A 22,232-nucleotide genomic window follows, 5' to 3' on the forward strand; every position below is an offset into this window, starting at 1 on the left:
GAGCCAGAGCGCATTTTTTGCATGAAAACTTCCTGTCTTGTCATTCTTCCGACATCGAAGAAGTGGCGATGGTAGTTTGAACTGCACTTTAGTAGACCACCACGTCAGCGCATCTGTTCTCTGCCCATGAGTCTACCTGTACAATATGAACACAGATGGCACCCGTTCGATAAAGGCACGTTGCTGCATCCGCTCTTGAAGAGCGGTTCTAGTGCGAGTTAGAGTAACATGGCGAGTGGCTGATTGTGGCCGGAGTTCTGGCATGCTGACAATTTTAGGGCAGAGTTTCAACAACATCCTATGCTTATTTTAGGTACCGTCAAAGCACTGACGTCGATTCTATGACGCCCCTGCGTTGGGATAAACTCATTTCTTGTAACACAATTTCAAAAAACGCCCACGTGCATGCAAGCGCATGTGTGTGGCTATTGTATGCAAACCTGGATATGTTTACAGAATCCGCGTTTTCTTACAACTTTGGATCGTTTGAGACTGAAGTACAGAACGGTAAAATTTTGCCTTTTAAAGAATTCTTTACATTGTTTCCCTGCTACTGGCCGAAGTATTATGCCACTAGCTTGTATAATTCGGCTTAGGAGGTGAAAGCGATTGTAGTTCTTCAATCAGCGTGTTCACCGAAAGCCTGCCTTCGAAGCACTTTTTACGCACGCTTCTGCCGCTGCCCGCTTGGTCTGACACACAAGGGAGGCACCATGCGATCTCTAGGAAAACAAATTGCACCTGTCGGGTACTTCAGAAGGTTCTAATTTCAGACAAAAAGGCGATGTATTCATCATCATCTCCACGTGGTACCTGTGACCTACGACCTCAGTAAGCGTCAAGCATATCTTGCGATGTCGGACGTATATGCCCATTACCTCGAATGCCAACCACGTTAATTCCTTTTCGGGCGCTGTCACCGCAGAAATAAGCGCGCACTCGCACAATCGGCTAATCATGCGCAGAAATGGGGAAGCCTGAAAGAGTGACCTAAACTTTTTTTGCCGTCAGACGCCGCTAGGAGCGCCATGCGTTTAGTGGCAGCAGTACACAGGTGATTCCCAGGTCGTATGCATATAACAAGACGGTATAGACTTCGAGTTGCGTGCCCGCGAGAGAATGGAATTGTATGAAATGGAATGCAATTATAGCTGTAGATATCAATTCCATAAGTTACAGCGCCGAACCCCAGCGCTGCCGCTTCCAATTCGCTGTTTCGCGCGGTTCTTCCTTCTCTACCAATATTCGCAAACGTACTGAAGGTTCGTAAAAATATTCGAGTCGTATTCGATTTGGATCAGTTCTATTAGTGTTCCATTCGCTTTTTAGCATCCTCATTCGTAATCTATTCGGCAGCAAAAGAGCGCTATTCGTATTCGATTCTGTTTTGAAAAAGTGCTATTCGCACAGCGAAGCACGACATCGCCTCTTATTTATCGACAAAAAAAAATCTCCGGCGCTGCTCGCGTGCACTATTCCAGCTGTGGGTGGTCACTGTATCCTGCCATCTGAGCCGTCTTGTAGCGGTCACATTTCAGTGGGTGGCCCTGACATCAGGCATTTATTCGCAATCGACCTCGCTTTGGAGGCCCGGTTACAGGCCCTGGGTGTCCTGTACGTTTTGAGGCCAACATAATTCGGCACCTGACAGCAAGGATACTCTCATTTGAATATACTGCTTTTCGTGGCACCTACTACCTGCACGTGCAAAATGCATATCACTCCCCGCTTGACTTAATCTATGGGCTTAATCTATCTGTCGTTATTAATTAATGCGAAACCATTATATGGTTCTGTTACGTCAGCAAAAAGACTCCGCATGATTACGTCGTTCTGTTAAGATAAATCTGTGAAAGTGTGGTTGTGACAGATAGTGTGTGATAAAATTTTGCCGTGGGAAATAATTGGTTGATGAAGTGCAGTTAGTGAATTAATTAAACGCGAAAAATTCACTTAGACGTTAAAATGACCATGGACATTGATATAGTATGCGTACTTTTATTTTTCACATCGCTCCAATGCGGGTAGCCGCAGTGATCTCAAAGTTTTCTTTTTTTCTTTTATGTCCCGAGGCAATACTCGGCATATAAGCACATTGCACGAAGAGTCGTGCAGGTACACGGTATACACGATGCCCTATGCACCATTCTTCGTGTTCGTGTCAACCAGCTGTGTTATATGACGTAACCTAAAGGCCTCGTGCGGTGTTGTAACAGCGCCTGGCGCGAGGGAAGAAGCAGTCTTGGGGGAAGTCTTACGTTACACTGAAGATGTCGATAACTGCGGCAAACTTCGGCAGTGACAAAAGTTAACGCGGATGCACTTCTATTACTCAGCAGCAAGTGGCGGACTACTGTGCATAAACTACACCAAGGCCAAGTAGCGTAATTTGCGTTTCCCTGCCCGGTGGAGAAGGCTTAGTTCTCATCGTACCAATTTCCAGATATTTGACGAGAGCACACCAGGTGCCACTCAGACACCACTCACTTAAAAAAAAGGTTTAAATTGTGCGCTGAGGTATACTCTTCTTCACATATGTTTACTGCGATACCGTACTGCTTGAATATTATATAGGATTACCACAGTTAGAGAAACTGAGCGCAAAAATTACGAATAAATGTCTGCCTGCGTTCAGTCTTGTGAGCCTGACTCTTGGCACAATTTTAGGAGACTAGCAAACTTTAGCAAAAAAAAAAATGTGTACCAAGTATTGAGGCTAGACCAAGACAAAAAATCACGAGATGAAATACCGCTACTACTTCTAATGACGTGTTGCTCTCCTTCGATGAGGAGAAGAGAAAGAGGATGAAGAAATAGCCACGTGAGCAGGCGGCGCGCGACACATGCGGAAGCCATTGAAGAAGGCCGTTCGTTCTGCGGGACTCTTTTTTACCCCAACTTCGCGTCGTGAATCGCACCATGGATTCGGGCAGCCAGAGTGGACAGCAGCAAGAAGGAGAAGACAGCCCTCCTGGCCAGCAGCCGACGCCATCGGTGCCTCCGGTGGCCGAGCCAGTCGTTCGCTCGGAGGACGCACTGGGAAAGCCAGCCAGACGCAGCGACAGCAGCGTGAGTGGATCGGCCGTCCTTGCGTTCCTGTCGCATGACTTCTAGCGTACGGCCTTCAAACCTGTCTTTTCTGCCCCTAGAGCTAACAAGCAAGCGTTTCAGGGCTAAAGCGACCAACGCAGAAAACTAATATTGGGGCAAGTGCCATGCCCCTGGATTGAATTAAGAAGTAGATAGGGGAACAATGGCCCATCAGGAAAGTGCGGCCACGCATTTTCCCTCCCTTTGAGGTGGACAGCTATAGCCAGACAAGGGAAGAGCGTATTTCTGTGGTGGTGCTTTCCCGGACAAGGATCGTCACTGCCTGCTGTACAGCCGAGTGTTCCCACACTCCATTTGAATGACTGGCTGACGTGTTTGAAATGCCTCTCGATGCGGCCGATGCCGGAATATGCAGCCAGCTCATGGAATGTCTGCGCAGTATGGAGAGAGTTGAAATCCTCGGCAAAAGGAACAGGAGGTTGAGGGCGCTTCAAATAATTTCTCACCAGGAGGTGGCAACCATGATCCCATACCCGTTTTCAGTAACTTGTTCAGTTCGATCCCCTGAAGCGAACCTAACAGCTCGTCTATGGGTATTGCCTTAGTCGCAGTCCCTGTGTCTTTGCAACCTTCAAGGCAAAGGCTTCCACCCGACCGGGCTTCCTGGCTTGGAACACTGGGGGCTTCACCACGGCTCGTTAATTAGCTTCATCGAGCAATCTCGGTTCATCTTAATTTGTTAACTCCATTCACATACCACGAGCATGCTTTCGCAATTAAATAAATACATTGTTGGCATGTATACAGAGAGCTCCGTGTCAACTTCTCAACATGTGCCAATGTAAACACATGTGCAGTTCCCCTCGAAGCACCTCAAACTAGCAAGCCTTCATGGCAGGCGGGTCGAACTTAGGCTGAAGCCTAAATTCTGTCCACGCCACCGATGGCCACTAACAGCTCTCGCTGTCACTTAGTTGCGCCGAAGGAAGGCGGTGGCGGTGGGGGTAGAACTTTAATGGATACCCTGCGCCTTATTTTAGAGGAGAGTGGAGGCTTTCACCCCACCCTTGCCTGGGTGGTAGTCCTCATTCCGGGACACCATTGGCGTTAGCAGCTGCCCGCGCTCATTGAACTAGCGCCCTCTGGTACTCCAGGTCCAAGCAGTCGAACAAGGTCACCTCCCAGCCTTTTCTCGTTTGCTGATTTACTCTCTTTATTTCAGTATTTTCCTGGCAGGCAAATACCACATGGTATGCGTCTGCCCACACCTCACAAAATTCACAGTACCGCGAAGAAGTCGGGTCAATGGGTTTTATAATCGCAGTGCTTAGAAACGACCCCGTTTGCAGCCTTCTGAGGTGTCGCTCCTCAGTTCTATCCATGCAGGTCCTTGGTGGGCTCTGGGAACGTCTGTCTGCTGAGGCGCAGATAGGCTGTAATGTCCGCATATGTGGTAAGCGGATTCGGTACAGGAGTCCCGACAGAGTCTGGAAATTCAGTAGAACTCCGGAGGACAGACGCTCGGGTGGCTGTGCGCGCAGCCTCGTTCCCACCTATTCCCTAGTGTCCGGGCACCCATACCAATTGTTTTGTTCTCTGCACTGAGCTAAGCTGCGCGTTTGCTAAAATTTTGCTGGCAAGCGGCGCTACTCTTTCCCTCATATAAATTCGACAGGCGTGTTGACAATCAAAAATTATGTGCGTGGCGTCAGAATGAGTGGCTGCCAGCGCTATCGCCACTTCCTCAGCTAACTCAACTATACTAGTTTTCACCGAGGGTCCATCCACCTCCTTTCTCTCGTGTATGACCGCGCCGGTGCAGATGCTCTGCTGCGTATGGCCCGCCGCGTGTACATAATACGTGCCATTTTTGCTGCAGTAATACTTCTCTATAGCTCTAGCTCTTGCATCACTCCTACCTTTATTGTGCTCGGGATGCATGTTTTCTCGTATTGATTTAACTAGTAGTTTATTTCTCCAGTCCTAGGAAATGTCCCTTTAGTCCTTCTGTTGTGGGTGGCAGCGCTATGTGCAGATCCTCGACGACTCGTCTACCAACTTTGGTCGTTGATAACCGCATTAGAAGGCGGGAGTTTTTTTTCTAGATATATCGATGCCGCCGACATGCACTGGCTATTGCATAAACCCTCACAGCCACACCTTCCCTGTGGCGCTTGTGGCACAGGTCAAGAGCGGGGACTCACGGACGCGCAAGCGCAAGCGACCAGGATACCTGTCGTCGCCGCCGAAGATAAGTGTGAGTGGTGCACACTACATCTTAGATGACTGCTGTTTTGACGGGTAATGCGGGTGACCTTAAAGCAGTTTTAGCGATCTGATTTGGCTTGAGTGTAGCTTTCGCTTCAGTAACTTCCGTGCAGTGCTCGTTCACAACGGCACTTACCACTTTATTTACGTCTGACGGTTGCGTTTGTTCAGGAATATGTTTGGAAGGGTAAGGAGTGGTCACTGCCAAATTTTGACCAACTTGCAAAAGCGGGTGAAATCGGGGGGGGGGGGGTGCTAGGGAGACAAAATGGAGGGGGTAGGGGTATGTGGGTTTCGTACAGGGTGCTCCGCGCAACGCGACAGGATTTGAACAGAAAGCTGCACATGTTATAGTTAAAAAATTAAGTATAAAAATTTATTGATTAACTTTACTAGTTAACATGATTCGCCGGTTTTCTGACATCAGCCACACTGGTATTACTATGCCGGGAAAAGATCACTCAACTTAAAACGCTTATTTTTAAAAATTAGTGACGCCATTCACTGAAACCTCTCGTAAATTGATTTTCCTTTTTCGGAGATTTCTCTGTTCCAGATTGGCCCTCGAAGCAATGTTCATAAGTTTTCAGGGAGGAGAGAAATGAGAAGAATTTCCCCGCGAAACAAAATTTTGGCTGATGACAAACATCTAAGCCTGGGCAAGGCGCAAACCCGGCTACAAACACAGAACAGAAAGGAAGAGAACGATGCGATCGATTGCCATTGAGGAACTACTATTCTTAAGGCCGTCTTCGAGCCTTCTCCGATTAGGACAGTTGCCACCACAGCAACTCCATAAAGGTTTCATGCATCCCATCTTTTTAAGAACTAAGAAACAAAGAAGATTCCATGAGAAGGCCGTTACAGCGATCATCACTGAGCCAGCCACTCCTTGACGCCACCTCGTTGAAAGCGCATTACGGTACAGTTGCTTCGCTATTCTTCTATGTAATACCGTCAATATACGAAATCTGTTAAGGTCCGGGCGTTCAGGTTGTCTGCAAAGGCATTAATACAACGAAAAGAAGGCAGTTACATGTCACTTAATTTCTCGCGCTCTCCTATTCATCCTGTTGACAATCCCCCATAGTGGTGTAGATTTGAAATAGTAATTACTCACTGCCACCCACCCAAGCGCAGCCATACGGCTATACGAAAGATAAAGCTACGCAGCTTTCGCAGAAGCTCCTTACTTGACAAAAAATCCCCCCTGATCAGTGGAACCGAACCCAGACCCAGCGCCTGTCCAGGGAAGTCGCTCTTCTTGGCTAAGCTACCAAGGGCTGCTAGGGAGTAGTGGCACTCCTTTTTCTCTGCTCTACCTCGGGGCCATGGTTCCTACTTCGAGCTCTTGATCACTCGGGCATTGCTCTGTCATCTGATAGCAGCCCTGGTTAGATTAGTAGATAGAGCGGCTAGCTGGGACCGGTATATGGTCCCGAGTTCGATCCGTGGACCATGTTGAATTTTTATTCAATTATGCAGTTTCTGTGACAGCTGCTCAGCTTTCCCGTGTAGCCAAACGGCTGTGTTTGGGTGGGAGCAGTTACTCCTCCTGTTTTCTAGTGGTCGTCTTAACGCGGTATGCAAATACAGCGGCTGTCTCCGGTGACGTGTTCTTCACGATGCCGCTGCATCAACCATGGCCGTTAAGCTAGAACAGATACCGTAATCGTACGGTCGTGGTTAGAGTTTTCATACGGCGACTAATACGCGATCTCAATCTCAAATTAATTTTGTTCCAGTTTCCCGAGATAAGGCCAAAACTATCCGACCCTAGTGTGGAGAACTTACGGTAGTCATCTTGAGCTAACGCTAGCCTGTGTTGATTCAGTCCCTTGGTATTGTGCTTGCCGTGACCACTGAGACATCGTGGCGGATGAAGACTCGCCGCGTCTTAGCCGATGGCAGGAATGGCTACGCAATGACGGGATAATAGTCCTTCACAAGAAACTCTTAACTGAGGTTAAAAATAATGTCTTCTCGTTTTTCTACAGGCGCTGAGAGGCTTTAACCTTTTTGAAGGCGCTCCAGTGTTCTGATGGGCAGCGAGGTTTAAAAAAGAAGCGGAATGGCGCCACTTTGTCGGAGTAAAGCGACGCGTAAGGAGTTCTTCATACGGATGTCTAGCCACCGCTGTGTGATTCCTCTCGCAGCAGGAAGAGAACAGCCGGCGCGTCTCGGCCCTCACCCGCGACCAGCTCTGTCGCACGGGCCGGTGCCTGTCCATAGCCGTCCTGGTGGTGGCGTCGGCGCTCCTCTTCGCCTACCTGCTGTTCATCAAGGACCACGTGCAGCGCATCAACGTCTGCCAGACCGAGGACTGCATGGCGCACGCTGCCGAGCTCCTCAGCACGCTCAACAGGCTGGCCGATCCGTGCCACGACTTCTACGAGTTCGTCTGCGGCAAGCCTGCGCAGGAGAGGCCGCCGAAGTCGCTCGTCGAAAGGATGTACCTCAGGTACGCCGTCCCTACGCCACGGTGAAAGGACACACTGCCTACACTTCCTATCTCAGTGGGAAACAAATGTCTTTTTGCGAAGGGCAGTTGTTAGTCTGCTGGTAGCCTTATCGATGCTCCTATAGTTTAGTATGCCCAGTTTAACCTCCCAAAGCTGTCCATAGGCTATGAAAGACACCACTGTCTAGACCTCCCGATTAATTTTGGCCACCTGGAGTTCTTTATGTGCACTGACATCGCACATAACTCAAGCGATTTTGTATTTAGCCCCCATCGCACCAGCGGGGGGCGCTCTCTCCACGTAAAGGGGTGACGCATTGGAGGAGACAACTGCTAGGCACCGATCAGGTTCAGGGTCTCGTAGTTGCTAGGAAGTGGGAAAATACATATGGAGAAATTAATGGTGCAGCCTCAGCGGAGAGGCGGAAGAAGAAAGAGTTAGCTGTTTTGAATAAGGATGCAGTGGTTGCCTCTACAGTTTGGCTCATGTTGAGCGTTGCTCCTGGTGCCAGGACAAACGACTCGGGTCTGATCGACAAAAGCGCATCCCGCCGTCAATCAGCAGGTGTTTCGGTAACAGGAATAAATGCGGCAGGAGACGAATATTACCTGTATCAGGGAGCGCGTAGTGTGGACAGCTGCAAGCGACGGCAGGAGCCAGCAATTTTTCCAGGTACAAGTGTATGACGGTAGAGTGGAAAGTTTGGGGTAAACGACGTCAGCGTCGCTGCACCCGCGATAGCACCGAAACATTAGAACTTGTTACTTGTCTGTTGCTTGCAGTCAGCAGGTGGTTTTGGGGTCTTCTAACCGAATTTCGAGTTTTACTGCTTTGGTAACAGCGACATGTGAGTTTCCTTTCCCTGAAGATAAAGCACGGGCTTCTCAGTAGTCATCAACGTCGTAGTATGTCACGAAAGAAAGCTCCTGCGTACCACCTGTAAGGTGATGGGAATTTATGGGCCATGATGCGGACGCTCTCACGAGCTTAATGGAAGCCGTAGCTGTCTCTGGTTCGGCCCTGAGGTTGGCAAAATGTCTGAGGACTCTGTTCGGGTTGAACTACACACCGCTGCAGGGCCATCGACAGCGGCTCCAGCGGTTTGGACGGAAACGCGGAAGGGTCCCGGGTTAGTGCCGAGCTGCTGTTCGAAAGCTGCGTCGACCCGGGGCGCATTGAGACTGAGCGCAGCCTCGCCGAGTTCCGAGAATTCCGCAGGCGGCGTGGTATGCTTTGGCCCGAGGAACCGCAGCCGGACGTCGATGGCGTGGACCCCCTGGACCTGATGCTAGACCTGGCCATCAACTGGAACCTCAACTTGCTCTTTGACGTCCGCGTGCTGGAGCTGCCGCGGAACGCCGCTAGCGTCACCGGAGAGGCTGCGGTAGCACTCGTCCTCAGCCGCGGCAAGCTGAGCTATGTCTGGCAAGAGGGAGTCCGTAAGTCCGTGGACCAGGCACAGTACGAGAGCTACGTGCAGGATTATTACCAGGTGCTATCGGTGACCAAGTCGAACGTTTCGGCGACGACGCTTCGGGAACTGGAGGAGGCTATTCTGGCAGCCAAGCTAGACATTGTGGCTGACGAATCCGAGCAGGTAAGAGGCTACGGCTCGATTAAATGTTGGTTCTGGGGCTTACTACTGCGCCAGTAATAAAGCTGAAGGTATTATCTAATGATACCAAGATGGACACAGCTTATTATGCTGATGACTATGATAGTAATGCATGGTTACTGGTAGCATCGAACTATCGAACTAGCTAGGGCGCTCCTTTGGACTTAAAGAAATGGTGATCTCCTTTTGCAGTTTTGCTCGAATCTCTAGCTCAAAAGCACTAGTACGACAGAGAAACGTCGATCACTAACACTACGCATTACCAAAGTGCCGAACAGTTAACGCTCCATTTCTGCTTAGCGTTCGATAGGAATAGTTCACCTCTTAAAGTGAAGATTATAAATTTTGGCAAGACAGTCCGGCTTTACTTTCACATCCATATCCTTTTTTTATTTTCCTTTCGCGTATCCATTGTGTAAAGATCACGTTCTTCCAACTCACTACTTCGAGGTGCACGTGGATTGGGAGGAGGACGGGTAGCAGGCAGCCAGACGATGGACAGGCAGCGCACAGAGAACAAAGGAACGGGGGCTTTATAACCAAAGCTCATTGAACACTGCATGCTCAGCTGCCGAAGCTGACACAATAAATTACTTGAGCATAACGCTCGCTCTTCACGATAAGCTTGCCGAGAACCGGGCCCTGATTACTCTCGCTGCTCGAAGCCTGACCTAGAACCGCAAAACTTAACCTAACATGCTCTTAAATAAGCAGGCTTGAAATCTCTCGAAGCGGGCGGCGGCGCTCCGAAATTGAGTTGGCGCCGCAGCATGCCGTCAAGCTGCGTCTCCCTCTCCCAGTCTTCTCGATGCGGCGCTGACCATCTAGAACCGCCTGACCGCGAGCGCCGCTTTGCCAAGGTCACGGGGAAATGAGGTCGAGGGCCGTGCGCTGGGATGCGCCTGCGGGAGCGCGCGCATTCAAGAACATTTTTTTCCTTCGTGCCGTAAACACCGAGCGTTTGCTGTCGCGCGTCCTTACGATACCATTGTCCTTGGTACGTTCAAAGGACACTAGGAGGTTCGCTTGAGCACCCTGGAGTACAGACACCGTCGCACTACATAAGCACTCAATGCAGTGTGAGCTTCATGAAAATAGCTCTGTGTCCTGTCTTTCGGGTTTTATGTAGTCGATATGACCTGAGCAGTGTTTCTACTAATGCCCAAAAATTATTTCAGCAAATTCAACGTATCTGATGCATATAGAAGATGTGGAAGCCGTTTAAACGCTATAGGTCCATCGTGAACGTTCCTACTGCTCTGCAATGCAAAGAGGAACCCCTAAAATGAGAAAGGTAATTCACGAATGACATAAGACAGGCTACTATCACGTAGCAGCGCGAAGGAAACTTGCAATGCAGCTTCGGCACTGCTCCTGGAAGCGAGGTGGTGCTCCTGTGCAACTGAGGAAGAACATCAGTGTTGTCATTTTTTTATATCCTTACCTGCAGGCTGGATATCTTGCGTACGGGCGTTCTGTCTTCTGACGCTGGCCCATTCATCTTCTTTTCTTCGATCAGGTCTGGTTCAAGATTCGCGACCTCGGCAACGCGACTTCCTCAGCTGATCCCGGTACGTGGCTGGCGTTGCTCAACAAGCAGTTCTCGGGGCAGTTCGCGTGGAGTGGCGAGCATTGGATCGTTGTCGACGGCCCTGCCGTGCTGGCCAGCTTGGACAGGCTGCTGAAAGACAACAGCAAGCACCTGCTGGTCGTGGGCCTAGCCTGGGTATTCGTCCAGACTCACTTGTGGGCCGTCGCGAACAAACCCGATCTCGCATTCGACGAAAGCCGTGGCAAAGCCCGCAAGTACGGCTGCTTCGAATACGCCGAATCCCTGTTCGGCTTGCTGAGCGTGGCCGAGCACTTGACCCATGTGTTCGGTACCGGAGACGCCAGGCATCACCTGAGCTACTTCGAGCGCACGCTGAGGTCGGCGGCTACCAGGAAATTTCTCCAGTCTTCCTGGATCCACGACGGGCCCCGAAAGGCGGCGCAACGCAAGCTGGAAATCCTCTCGATATCCCTGCTGCCACCCAGCGAGTTCTTCGATGACGCGCGGCGCCAAGCGTTCGCCAATGGCTACGCTGTGGCAGACAAGACGCAGCTCGTAAGTTTCACTAGCAACACAGAGCATCGTTTTCGAAGTTCCAGCTTAAAGTCTTTTGCGTATTTTTTTAACGCGACAACGTTTATGCTCCTGTTCAGCGGAATACGCGGCTCCGTCGTCGTCGTCGTCGTCAGCGACGGCGTGAGCGAAAAATTTGGAGGGGATCCACACTTAGGCTCCACCTTACGGATGCGACGCGATAGAGTCAGTGGGTTAAGGCCCGTATATGCAGAATTGGTCATTCTCTACTTTACATTCATATATATATGGGAACCTTCATACCACTCCTGCCATAGTGGCGCAGTGGTTAAGCGATGCGTCACTGCCCTGCGATGGCAGATGCTGCCACCTAATGGTCTTGTGAAACCCAGGTTGCCATTCGAGGGCAATCTCTCGTGACCAATACTTAATTTAACTGGCACCTCCCACGATGCGCAGTTTGCTTAATCCGGTGGTATGATGATGATGATAACTTTATTTTCCGCCAGATAAGGAAGCCCCCTACTCCCCGTCCCCGGCACGCAGGCCTTGGTGACGGGGGCCGGGACCTGTGCGATTAGAAGCAGGCGAAGAGGTCTTGGCGGATGGCTTGTTGCTGTGAAGCAGGGGCCGCGCTCCGCAGCAGGGATTCCCAGGATTCTCTACAATTTATGCTTTCGTTAGCCCCTGGAGAGCTAGCGCATTCCCAGATTATGTGGTCGAAAGTCCATTTCGCCCCACAGTGCTTGCACTTATCGTTTTCTTGATCTCTATGAACATGATATGCCCAGACCGGGTTTACGTATTCCCAGCTTGGAGGCGTTGCCTTGCGATTGCCTCCCTATTGTTTAGACTTTTATCCGGTGGTGGCACCAGTCTCCTTTGTAACCTATAGTTTTCAACAATTTCCGTATAATTTTGCAGACGCTCGTACATGTTGCGGCAGTCGGGCGGCTCCACAGCTAACCGGAAGTAGAGATCTCGGGCTAACTCGTGGGCCGCGTCGTTGCCAGGAATGGGCGCGTGTGCGGGAGTCTAAATTAGGCTAACTTTTCTGTTTAGCTGTCTACTGGCCAGAATCCTTGCCTCTTCCGGCGAGATCCTACCGTTTCTAAAATTATAGATGGCCGTTTTGCTATCGCTAATTATAAAATTGGCTTCCGTTCCAACGCAAGCGAGCGCTATCGCAACTTCTTCAGCTACAATCCGGTGGGTAGGTTGTGATGACGCCACAAGATCATATGACCTACACATGATTTCACATGATTTCACATGATTCCGCATATGCGGGCATTAACTCATTAACGCTGTTGCGTCATACCTTTCAAGCGGAGCTTAGTGCCCCCTCCAGGTTTTTTTTTTGTCATGTTGCCCATTCTTCAAGATCAAGCCCGCCGTATTTCGGCTTCAGATTAGAGGTTCCTTTCATGAGAAACGCCGGCATCCGTACGTCTGTGTCACGAAAAAAATTAGTGATCAATTGGATTAGTGCGGTGGAAATGCTATAGCATGCTTCTTTTGTTCGCAAATCCATTCCAGTTTTGACTCTATTCCAATTCTAAGTCTATTGCCTTTCACTCCCAAATCTATACCAACTGTGATTCGATTCCGATTCTGACTACATAACTATGCAAAATGTGTCACAATCAAAGATCGCAGCGATTCCTCGCATACCATTTTCGACGCAGTGGCGGAGTGGCGAAGTGATGCACCGCTCCATCGGCAGGTGGCTGTTTCAAACTCAGCCACTGGCGTGCCTTTTGAAAGCTAGGTTTCTCTTCCTTAGGAATATGGCTTCATTTTTCAGATAGTTATTTGGGAGGCTGTACACTGAGCACGTAGGCCTGCTGGTGTACGAGTCATTTTCTTCTCGGTGACAGGTGAAGAGAGGTAAACCCCCTAAACACCACCTAGCAAGTGGAGGCTTCGCACAGACGCCGCCGTACAGTTTTCGCCTTCGCGGCCCTCCTAATGCTGTCCCATTAAAAACAAAATTTTAGGTGGCTTCCAGCCTCTGGCGCACCTTCGAAGGATCCTTCCTAGCAGAAGCCTTTGTGAACTCCTCTTGACGTCGATTTTGCATTTTTTAAAGGTTCGCAGACTGATGGCCTCTTTGGACGCGCTTGAAAGATCTCAACAGTGATTGCGGGCTTACCGTTACGTCGCAGGGATTCGTGAGCAACCTGCTGAGCGCGTCGCGTTCCTACCGTGCCCTCCGTGCCCAGCGGTCCCAGTTCGCGGACGTCTACGGCAGGCGAATGTTCCCCAGCGACCGCCACGTCAGCTACGTCTACATCGCCAACCGCGCTGACGTGTCGCTGGGGTCGGTCGCCCCGCCGCTCTACTACCTGAACGGGACGTTCGCCGTCAACTATGCGGGACTGGGCACGATCGTGGCAGAGCCGCTGGCCAGAAGCTTCGACCCTCACGGTACCGGCATGGACAGCACGGGAGCCAACAAGCGCTGGTGGTACCAGACCGGCTACATTGACAGGGCGCAGTGTGAGCTCGGAAACGTGGAAGGCAACCACTCCGCGTACCCGATGGTGCAGGTGGGTGATTCGGTGCAGTGGTTTACACTGTTCTGGCGACCATGAGAGAAGGCGTGTGTACGGCAAGGTGGACACAGACATAACAACTTTGAGTGCTTATGTGTTCGTTTAAAGGTACACCCGCGTCAGTGAGAAAATGCTGTCACATTGCTCGGCTATAGGCTAGGATATACATAGCGAAAGGTACGTTAGGCACCGAGCATGCCTAACAACTATTGCAACCGGTTGCTTGGCTGCAATGGTTGTCATGGTTTTCCATGGTTACGGTGCATGCGCAATGCTGGCCGGCGACAACCGCCCGAAATGAGCCGCTGAGTAGCCTAGTGTAGCTTAAGTAAGTAGAAAAACAGCGGAAAGGACGCGTTCACAAGGATGAGAAGTACACAGGACAACGCTGGAAACCAAACAAACCAATGACGTCCTACGGCGGAAGATCGTTTTTTTATGCAGTGGGAATAAAACCGGGCTTTGCAGGAGAGGTGGGCGATGGTGCTGACGCAAAAGGCAGCCTGGTCTCATGGAGGTTGAACTTGTAGAAAGATGCCCAGAAAGGAAGCATAGTATTGAAGAAGCGTAGCTTCTTGGGCCAGTTGGTGCATGGTAAGTAGAAAACCAGCGGAAAGGACGCGTTCACAAGGAGGAGAAGTACACAGGACAACGCTGGAAACCAAACAAACCAATGAAGTCCTACGGCGGAAGATCGTTTTTTTATGCAGTGGGAATAAAACCGGGCTTTTCAGGAGAGGTAGGCGATGGTGCTGTCGCAGAAGGCAGATTTCTACTTACCATGCACCAACTGGCCCAACGACCTACGCTTCTTCAATACTAGTGTAGCTTTCGCTACAAAAGTAGATTCCCATCTAGGCTTCGCGCGCTGGCTGAGAATGAGAGAGTCAGCCATGCTGCCGCTCTAAAGCGCAGGTTCCGTAGTTTGATTTTAGGTTATGCTCAATGGGTAGAGCAAAGTTCACGTCTCTTACAAATTGCGCGCGCCCTGCAAATTTGACGCCCGGTGTAACTCGCAGCTGCCTAACTATTCTATGTAACGTCAATAAGTGTCTGGTTTTGACAAAACGGCTATTAAATCTACGAAGCAACAGAAAAACAGAGGAACAAACCTCCAGGTTCGTTTGTTTGCTTCTTTTAACGCGATAGCGTTACGAGGCTCCCGTTCTGCAGAAAATCCGGCGTCGCCGGCGTCGTTGGTGTTGTGAGCGAAAAATCCCCGGAGAAGCAATCAGGTGGGCCACCTGTGTGTCATGATCTTGTGACATGAGCCCAAGTTGCCCACAGGATTGTGAGCAAACTGGCCACAATGACAGATGGTAATTGAATTAATCATTGGCCTCTCGCGAAGAGAAGCCTGGGTCATACAAGGCCCACCGGTGGCAGCACCTTCCATCGCAGGGCAGTGGCCCATTTCTTAACCGCTCAACCACTCCGCCAGGAGTGGTATGATGACTCCCAGGGATCGATGAGTGCGAAGTCGATAATGACCGAAGCCACATACGTGGGCATTAAACCCATTAGGCTATCGCGTCAATACCCTTACAGCGGAGCTTGAGTGTCCCGTCCAATTTTTGTCCTTGCTCTCAGGAGCTGTTGTGTCATTCGGTCACCGATGTGTCAGTGAGAATGGCGACATTCATTTAATGCACTGCTACACTACGGGTACATAACATGAAAAGACGTAAGTCCGAAGGACACTATGCGCTCACTGATTTTTTTCTTTGCGAGATCTAATGCTGTCGTGCGAGCAGGCGAAGCGAAGGTTAAACAATCGCGACCAGAGAACCTGCAAACTGTTCAATAGTTTTCTTGACTGTTTCTGAATTTACATTCTCTGCGGCATAAGGCTTTTATTTTGATCGCCTTCTCGTTCAACAATGACTGCCCACTTAGATCCCTGGCATTCTCCTACAGCATTTAGCAGCGAACACAGACTTACCGCAATAGTAACACTGCATCCGGAATCACTCGGTCACGGAGACCGTTCAGACCGTATACACAAAAGTTGTCGACCGGAGCAAAAGTTCCAAATATTTGGAAGAATCCATATTTATGGATTCTTCAGCCACCAGGAATATTTTTGAGCAGGGGAGTACTTGTACTCCTGAAGGGAGTGATTTACTCTCCAGGTTCGCTTTTGTTTAGCAGAGTAGCTGAAATCTTTAAAAGAAGGAGTCAATATGAGGGAATTGCATACGCCTTTTAAAAGAATTGCTGGAAAGCCTTTACTTTCAAGAGTATCGATACCACAGTTGACAATTTACTCACCTTGCTAGCTACCTGCTGTGATGTTAATATACGGTATCTTTGAATGATCAAGGGTCAATTGAGTGAACTTGGAACATACGCAATACGGCCTCGTATACTGAGGGCCTCGTGGTACAATACGTGAGCTTACGTTCACGACTACATGCTGCCTAGATTCAGTATATTCTTTCGTTACTAAAGTTTCTTTTCCTGGACAAAACACTAGTGCGCTTTTAGGTTGTATCCCGCCTTAAGTCTAATATCCTTTCGAATCAGGGCTTGAGCGAAACAGGGTCGTCGCAGGTATTCCCGTCGTTGGTGGCTCTGGAGATCGCGTTCGCGGCTTACAAGGACGCAGTGGCGCACGACCCCCGGAAAGTGACTGACTACAGGCTGCGCTACCTGGAGACGTTCACAGATGACCAGATTTTCTTCATCAGTCACTGCCACTCCGTATGCGGGAAAGAAGCCTCCTCCTCCAGAGATCGCTGCAATCTCCCGCTGCGTCACTTCCGGCCGTTCGCGGACGCCTTCGGCTGCTCGCCCGACTCCCCCATGAACGCCGATGGGGCGTGCAGTTTTTTCGGCACCTAAAGATGACATGTATCACACAGTGCATTGGGCACTTATGTTGCGCTTGAACACAAGCGCTTTTTCTGTTTAAAAATCTGTAGATAGGCGAAAGTTAACTCAAATTTGCGTAGTTTGTAGCTGTACACAAGGCATTTCTTTTTTAACGATACATACATAACTATTACTCTCCCCAAAAAACAGGCGATCTATCCATTGAAGTATAGCTAGCGTTGCGTTTAATCAGAAAACCACTTTTAAATATAAATGCGGGGAAAATTATTCACCTTCCCTACACATTAACTGCGAGTGTAGCCCTGCAGTTGTGTCAAGATCCAGGTGCTGAGACTGGTGCACAGCTTTTTTGAACATGCACAGTACAAGCGTGCCAGAGTGTTATGGAGCGTATGCAGGGACTTTAAATGGAATAGCGCGAACATTTCAGAGTTCTTTGTGTTATTCAGACGACTTGCATTGTTTGGTTTCTTAAAACACCCTGCGTTTTGAGCGAAGCAAAACTGTTCACTTTAAGCGGTGCATGCTACTCTCACGGTTGTCAACTCAAGAGAGCACTTCGAACTCAGTGGTTTGTGAGCAAGCGATGTTGGACTTCGTCGGCTACAGTGTGCGACGTGCTTGTTTGCTTGATTTATGAACAATGTTAACTGTTTTACGCCTAAAAATACGATTTCAAGTTTGTGTAATGTCTTCAAAGAGTTCAAAAATAACCTCACGAAATTAAAGCAACCTAGATGTGGATGCGGGAATGGCGTATTAAGTGATGTCCTGAGTGGAAGCATCAGTGAAGCGTAGTCCAGCTCATGAGGTAATGTTTGTCTGTCTCTGTCTGTCTGTGTCTGTCTGTTGTGCATCTACTTTGAAGAAGCAGACGTACATTAGAAGCTGCTTTAAGAAATAAACGTCACTTGTCTCTGGCTTTAAATTTTTTGCTGTAACATGGGAAGTCCCCTTATTACGAACGCCGTATACAACGAACGCAATCTGCGTGATCGTCAGGCTCGTCATATTTGGGCTCGACGTACACAGCGCCACTGATTGGTGTGTCGTAAGCTGCTGCTTCTCGAGTTCCATAGAAGCATGGCCGACCATAACCGACTTTACGGACTGACCGGCGTGAAAGATTCCTCGTAGGTAGAGCGATGCCTTTAGCTTACCGGCACAGTCAGTGAACTTCCCACAAGCAGTGCACAGAAGTCACTGCGCAGCACAACCCTTCACCCCCTCACGCCAAGAGTACGAAGGAAAGCAGTGCATGGTAAACGAATGATCACGAATCTCGACATTCCCGCGGGCTAACTTGTTGACGGTTGCAGAGTAATAAAGCTGCGCGACTAAAACGAGGACGCACCGAGACTCATGTTGTATGCTGCTGTGCCTTTAGATGTTTCACCTTCGTCACCGTTTTCATTCAGCAGTTTTATTACTCGGCAGCAATGATTAGACTTCCACACTGTGGTTGGTTGAAGGCTGCAATATGAGCACGTGACTTGGCCCACCCCTCAGAAACCGTGACAAACCAATGTCTTAGGTCAGCCTTTATGCAAAGTAAAATTGCACGCTGAGACTCCAGTTTAGACATGCCCCGCGGTTTGATGACATTACTCTTGATGAATAACAAGAACAAGTAACTCGCTCGTTCAGTCTCTAGTTTTCCGGCAAAAACAAGGCAGCGACTTTTCGCAGCGGACATAACAGAAGAAAATGACGATGGGCCCCGCCAGTTACGAGCAGTAGAAGTGAAATGCTCAGTCGAGATAATACCTTGCAATTAGTTTCGCTGACGAAATTAAAAGATTTTACCTCATTCAAAAGCAATCTCAAAGCAGTGAAGCATGGGTTGGAAATGAGCAGTGTAATAACGAAATAGCTTGATACCAGCACTATGGCAACAGCCGTAAGGTTGTGCAAGACGGATACAGTGAGGGAAATTTTTTACGAATTCTGCCTCTAAGGGCGCAGCGCTGGCTGACTAGCAAACGTTGATAGGATAGGAAAGACTTTTATTGCTTTAGAAAGGTCTTGTGCTAGTAGCAGACGAGAAAGAAGAGGTCCATCTTCCTTCTTCTCACAGGGTCGGTGCCCCTATTCCAGGGCTCCGCTGAGCTTCGCTGCTCGTTGGGCGTGCTGGATCAGACCCTGTTGGCAACCCAGATCGTCGCTGGAGAGCCGGCTCTCCCACTGTTCTGCACTCGGGTCTTTGCGAAAGCTATCGCTCTTACTGCAGCCCCACGTGATGTGGTACAACCATGGTTTGCTACCACACCACGGGCAAGTGTCCCGATATTGCGTCGGGTAAATCTTGCTAAGGATATGCAGGTTTGCGAATGATCCTGTCTGCAGTCTTCGCCAGTAGACTGCCTCTTGTTGATTTAGATCACGATGAGGCGGCGGATAGAGGATCCGTACCGCCTTATAGTATAGTTGAGAATGTCTGAGTACGTAGGCCCGACTCGGTCGGGTGAATCGTCCGATTGGGAGGAAGCTCGGCTCGTATACCCTCGAACTATCTCGTCGGCGCGTTCGTTCCCCGCTATGTCGGTGTGTCCTGGCACCCAGTAAATACTACGTGTGACTTTTGGTGGGGTCGCGCTCTCGAGGATCCGGATCGCGGCGCGACCTATGCACCCGTTCATGTAGTTACGCACGCTTCTCTAGAGTCTGTAAGGATGGTAAGGGACGTGTTGCTTCCAAGGGGAGGAGCTGGCCGTTGCTCTAGAGGTGATAGCCGGTTTTCTAAACGTTGATAGGTGCAGAAAGGGATAGGCAGTAGTATTCCCAAGAAGCTTTAGTGCGCATGGTGTGGTGCGCAAGAAAGCGAAAATTATTGGACATGGCTGGCCGATGTGACCACACTGGGTGCTCTTGAACTGCTCCGCTTTCTCAGATATATCCCTCGTCGTTACGAAAAAGAAAATCAGCAGCCATCTACGTTGCACGGATATAGTGTGACGGATCAGCGGTACGGTAACGTTGGACTGTGGGAACCGTCCACTGATGTGTACCGCCGTATTAAAACCTTCCGTTTGGGCGGCACACTTGTGTCAGAACGCCTCGAGATTATTCTTATCGTGAAAAATTATTCTGCAAAAAAAATTAAGCCCATGAAAGTCATGCGCGAGTGCAATAGACGGACGGGTGGATGGATGGCGGAACGGAGTGGGGAGGTTAGGAGCTAGGAACTCGGGTGGGATAGATGGATGACCTAAGCTTGCCGCTGCGAACGAGGTGGCGGCATATGCCATCAGGGTCCGTGTTCATACGCTCTTTTGATGCTATATGCAGTCTATATGGCTAGTACCCCGCACATCCGTGCTCCGCTTGCAAACCTTCACATCATGAAACAATCAATACATCCATTACGTTATGTGAAATCGTCTCAATCCGGCGTATACCATCCGAAAGCCCTCATCAAGAGTTTTATAACGGCGAAATTTTCGTTGGTTCATCGAAAGAAGTACCTCCGTGCCTCCGGACCAATGTGAGACGGCAGCACCTCATAGCCGGCGAGCCCTACCTGGTCACCATCCTCATAGACAGTAATGATTCCATGCTCGCGCTGCGTTTCCTGCCCGCAAGCTGGCCAGACACCAACCAGCAGTGGGAGCTTAGCGGGTTAACCGTCATGACTATGGAATGCATTGCCTTTGCGCTTGCCTACGCTTTGGTCTTAGCCTTTTCGCTATGCGATGAAAAGCAGTAAAAGAACGCGTGTTGTCGTTATTGAGATTACATAGGATTCGACAAAAATTAAATCGTTTCGGTAGCTCCCGCCACGCAGGTGATATTTTTTTTCTCTTGCTAACTGTGAGCTTTTCTAATAATTGGCACAAAGTTCGAATAGGCTGTGCCGTAGTTTCTTTCGATTACTGTTTCGAAAACACAGCTCACTCTGATTCCGCACAGCGCGAGGCCAGATGCTGCCACGATCGGTCTGTGGGGGAGTGTCCACCCGACCGAGGCAGCTTTGTTTTGATGGAGGCGAAACGCAAAAAGCGCCTGTATGCTATGCGATGTCGGTGCACGTAAAAATCCCCAGGTGGTCGAAATGATTCCGGAGGCATCCACTACGGCACCTTTTCCTTTCTTTCTTCTCTCAGACTCTCCTTTATCCCTTCATTTACTGTGCGGTTCTGATGTCCACCAAGATATGTGGGACAGATACTGCGCTATTTCCTTTCCCAAAGCAAATTAGAAATAAAGAATGTCCAGCGCCGCGACTCTTCCCATTCCTTGAATTCTATTCCATCTGAAGTCTCAGCCGCCGCGGCGGCTGATTCGTCATGGCGCTCTGCTGCTGACCCGAAGAGCACGGGTTTAATCCCGGCCTCGGCGGTCGAATTTTGATGGAGGCGAAATCCTAGAGGCCCGTGTGCTATGCGATGTCAGTACACGTTAAAGAACCCAAGGTGGTCGAAATTATCCGGAGCCCTCCACTACGGAGCCTCAGTCGCTGTGAGACGTTGAATCCTACAGAACAAACAATGATACTCTTTCTATTTAGGTTTCATCAACCGAACGATGGCTGTGACATATAGCTAACCTTTAAGTCCCGTGAGGCACGAAAAAACGACTATATAAATTTTTACACCTTGTTTGTTGCCCTTAAAGCTTTTGAAGCAGGCTGGTTCCAGTGTTGCAGTGAATTAAAACAACGTATTAGCGTTTATATTGCAAGTAGTTTTGTGCATCACGTGACTTAAAGGTTGGCTATATGTCACAGCCGTCGATCGGTTGGTCATAGCCATGCGTTCGGTTGAACGCATCATTTCAAAGCAATAAGCACGGAACGAAAATTTGATGTCTGTAGTCCTTTAACACATTGCCATGCAGACATGGCCACCGTCATCTTCCCTCAACAGAGAGGAACGACGGACTGTAAATTACGAGCCAAGAGTCCATTTTCCGCTGTTCGCATATAAGATTCAAACCGGACTGGAATCATGAGTTCTCACTGTCCGCTTCAAGCGCTACTGTGGGGCCGTAAGGCTGTAGATGGCGAAGCGCGTTTCTCTTGACTCACGGGAATGGGGGACACAAACAATCGGCGAAAGTCCAGAGCGCTTTCGTTTGCCACGCGTCAATGAGACGGCAACTCTGAGACCATGCGAGAGTGGTTGCGATAACCGTCCAGCCTCGTCTTTTCGAAAAGAGATCGACGGCACCTCCATAATGGGCCCTGAGCTGTGCTCGTAGTACAGGAAAGAGTTGAGGATTAAGCTACCCCACGTTCTGCCTACATCCCAGAAAACTTGTTTTCCCGGGAGTCGTGAAAAGGTCAATACAGTTTTCTGGGACTATCCAGTGGAAGCTACGAGCGCTCGCCGCCAGTTTAAAAGCCTATTATCTCTCCC

The 22,232-nt window shown here is 49.6% G+C and overlaps 1 protein-coding gene across 1 annotated transcript; it reads left to right on the forward strand.

Annotated features, from left to right (window-relative positions):
• The first annotated feature begins 2,919 nt into the window (after positions 1-2,919).
• Positions 2,920-16,884, forward strand: LOC149359791 (endothelin-converting enzyme-like 1). The gene is made up of 7 exons (XM_089567749.1): positions 2,920-3,069; positions 5,237-5,308; positions 7,476-7,780; positions 8,859-9,378; positions 10,916-11,503; positions 13,651-14,034; positions 16,594-16,884. Exons 1-7 carry the CDS (start codon positions 2,920-2,922, stop codon positions 16,882-16,884), a joined length of 2,310 nt encoding a protein of 769 aa, XP_089423875.1.
• Positions 16,885-22,232: the final 5,348 nt, after the last annotated feature.

Source organism: Amblyomma mixtum, chromosome 2, assembly GCF_055824585.1.
Source record: "Amblyomma mixtum isolate Tamu chromosome 2, ASM5582458v1, whole genome shotgun sequence".
NCBI classification, from domain to species: domain Eukaryota; kingdom Metazoa; phylum Arthropoda; class Arachnida; order Ixodida; family Ixodidae; genus Amblyomma; species Amblyomma mixtum.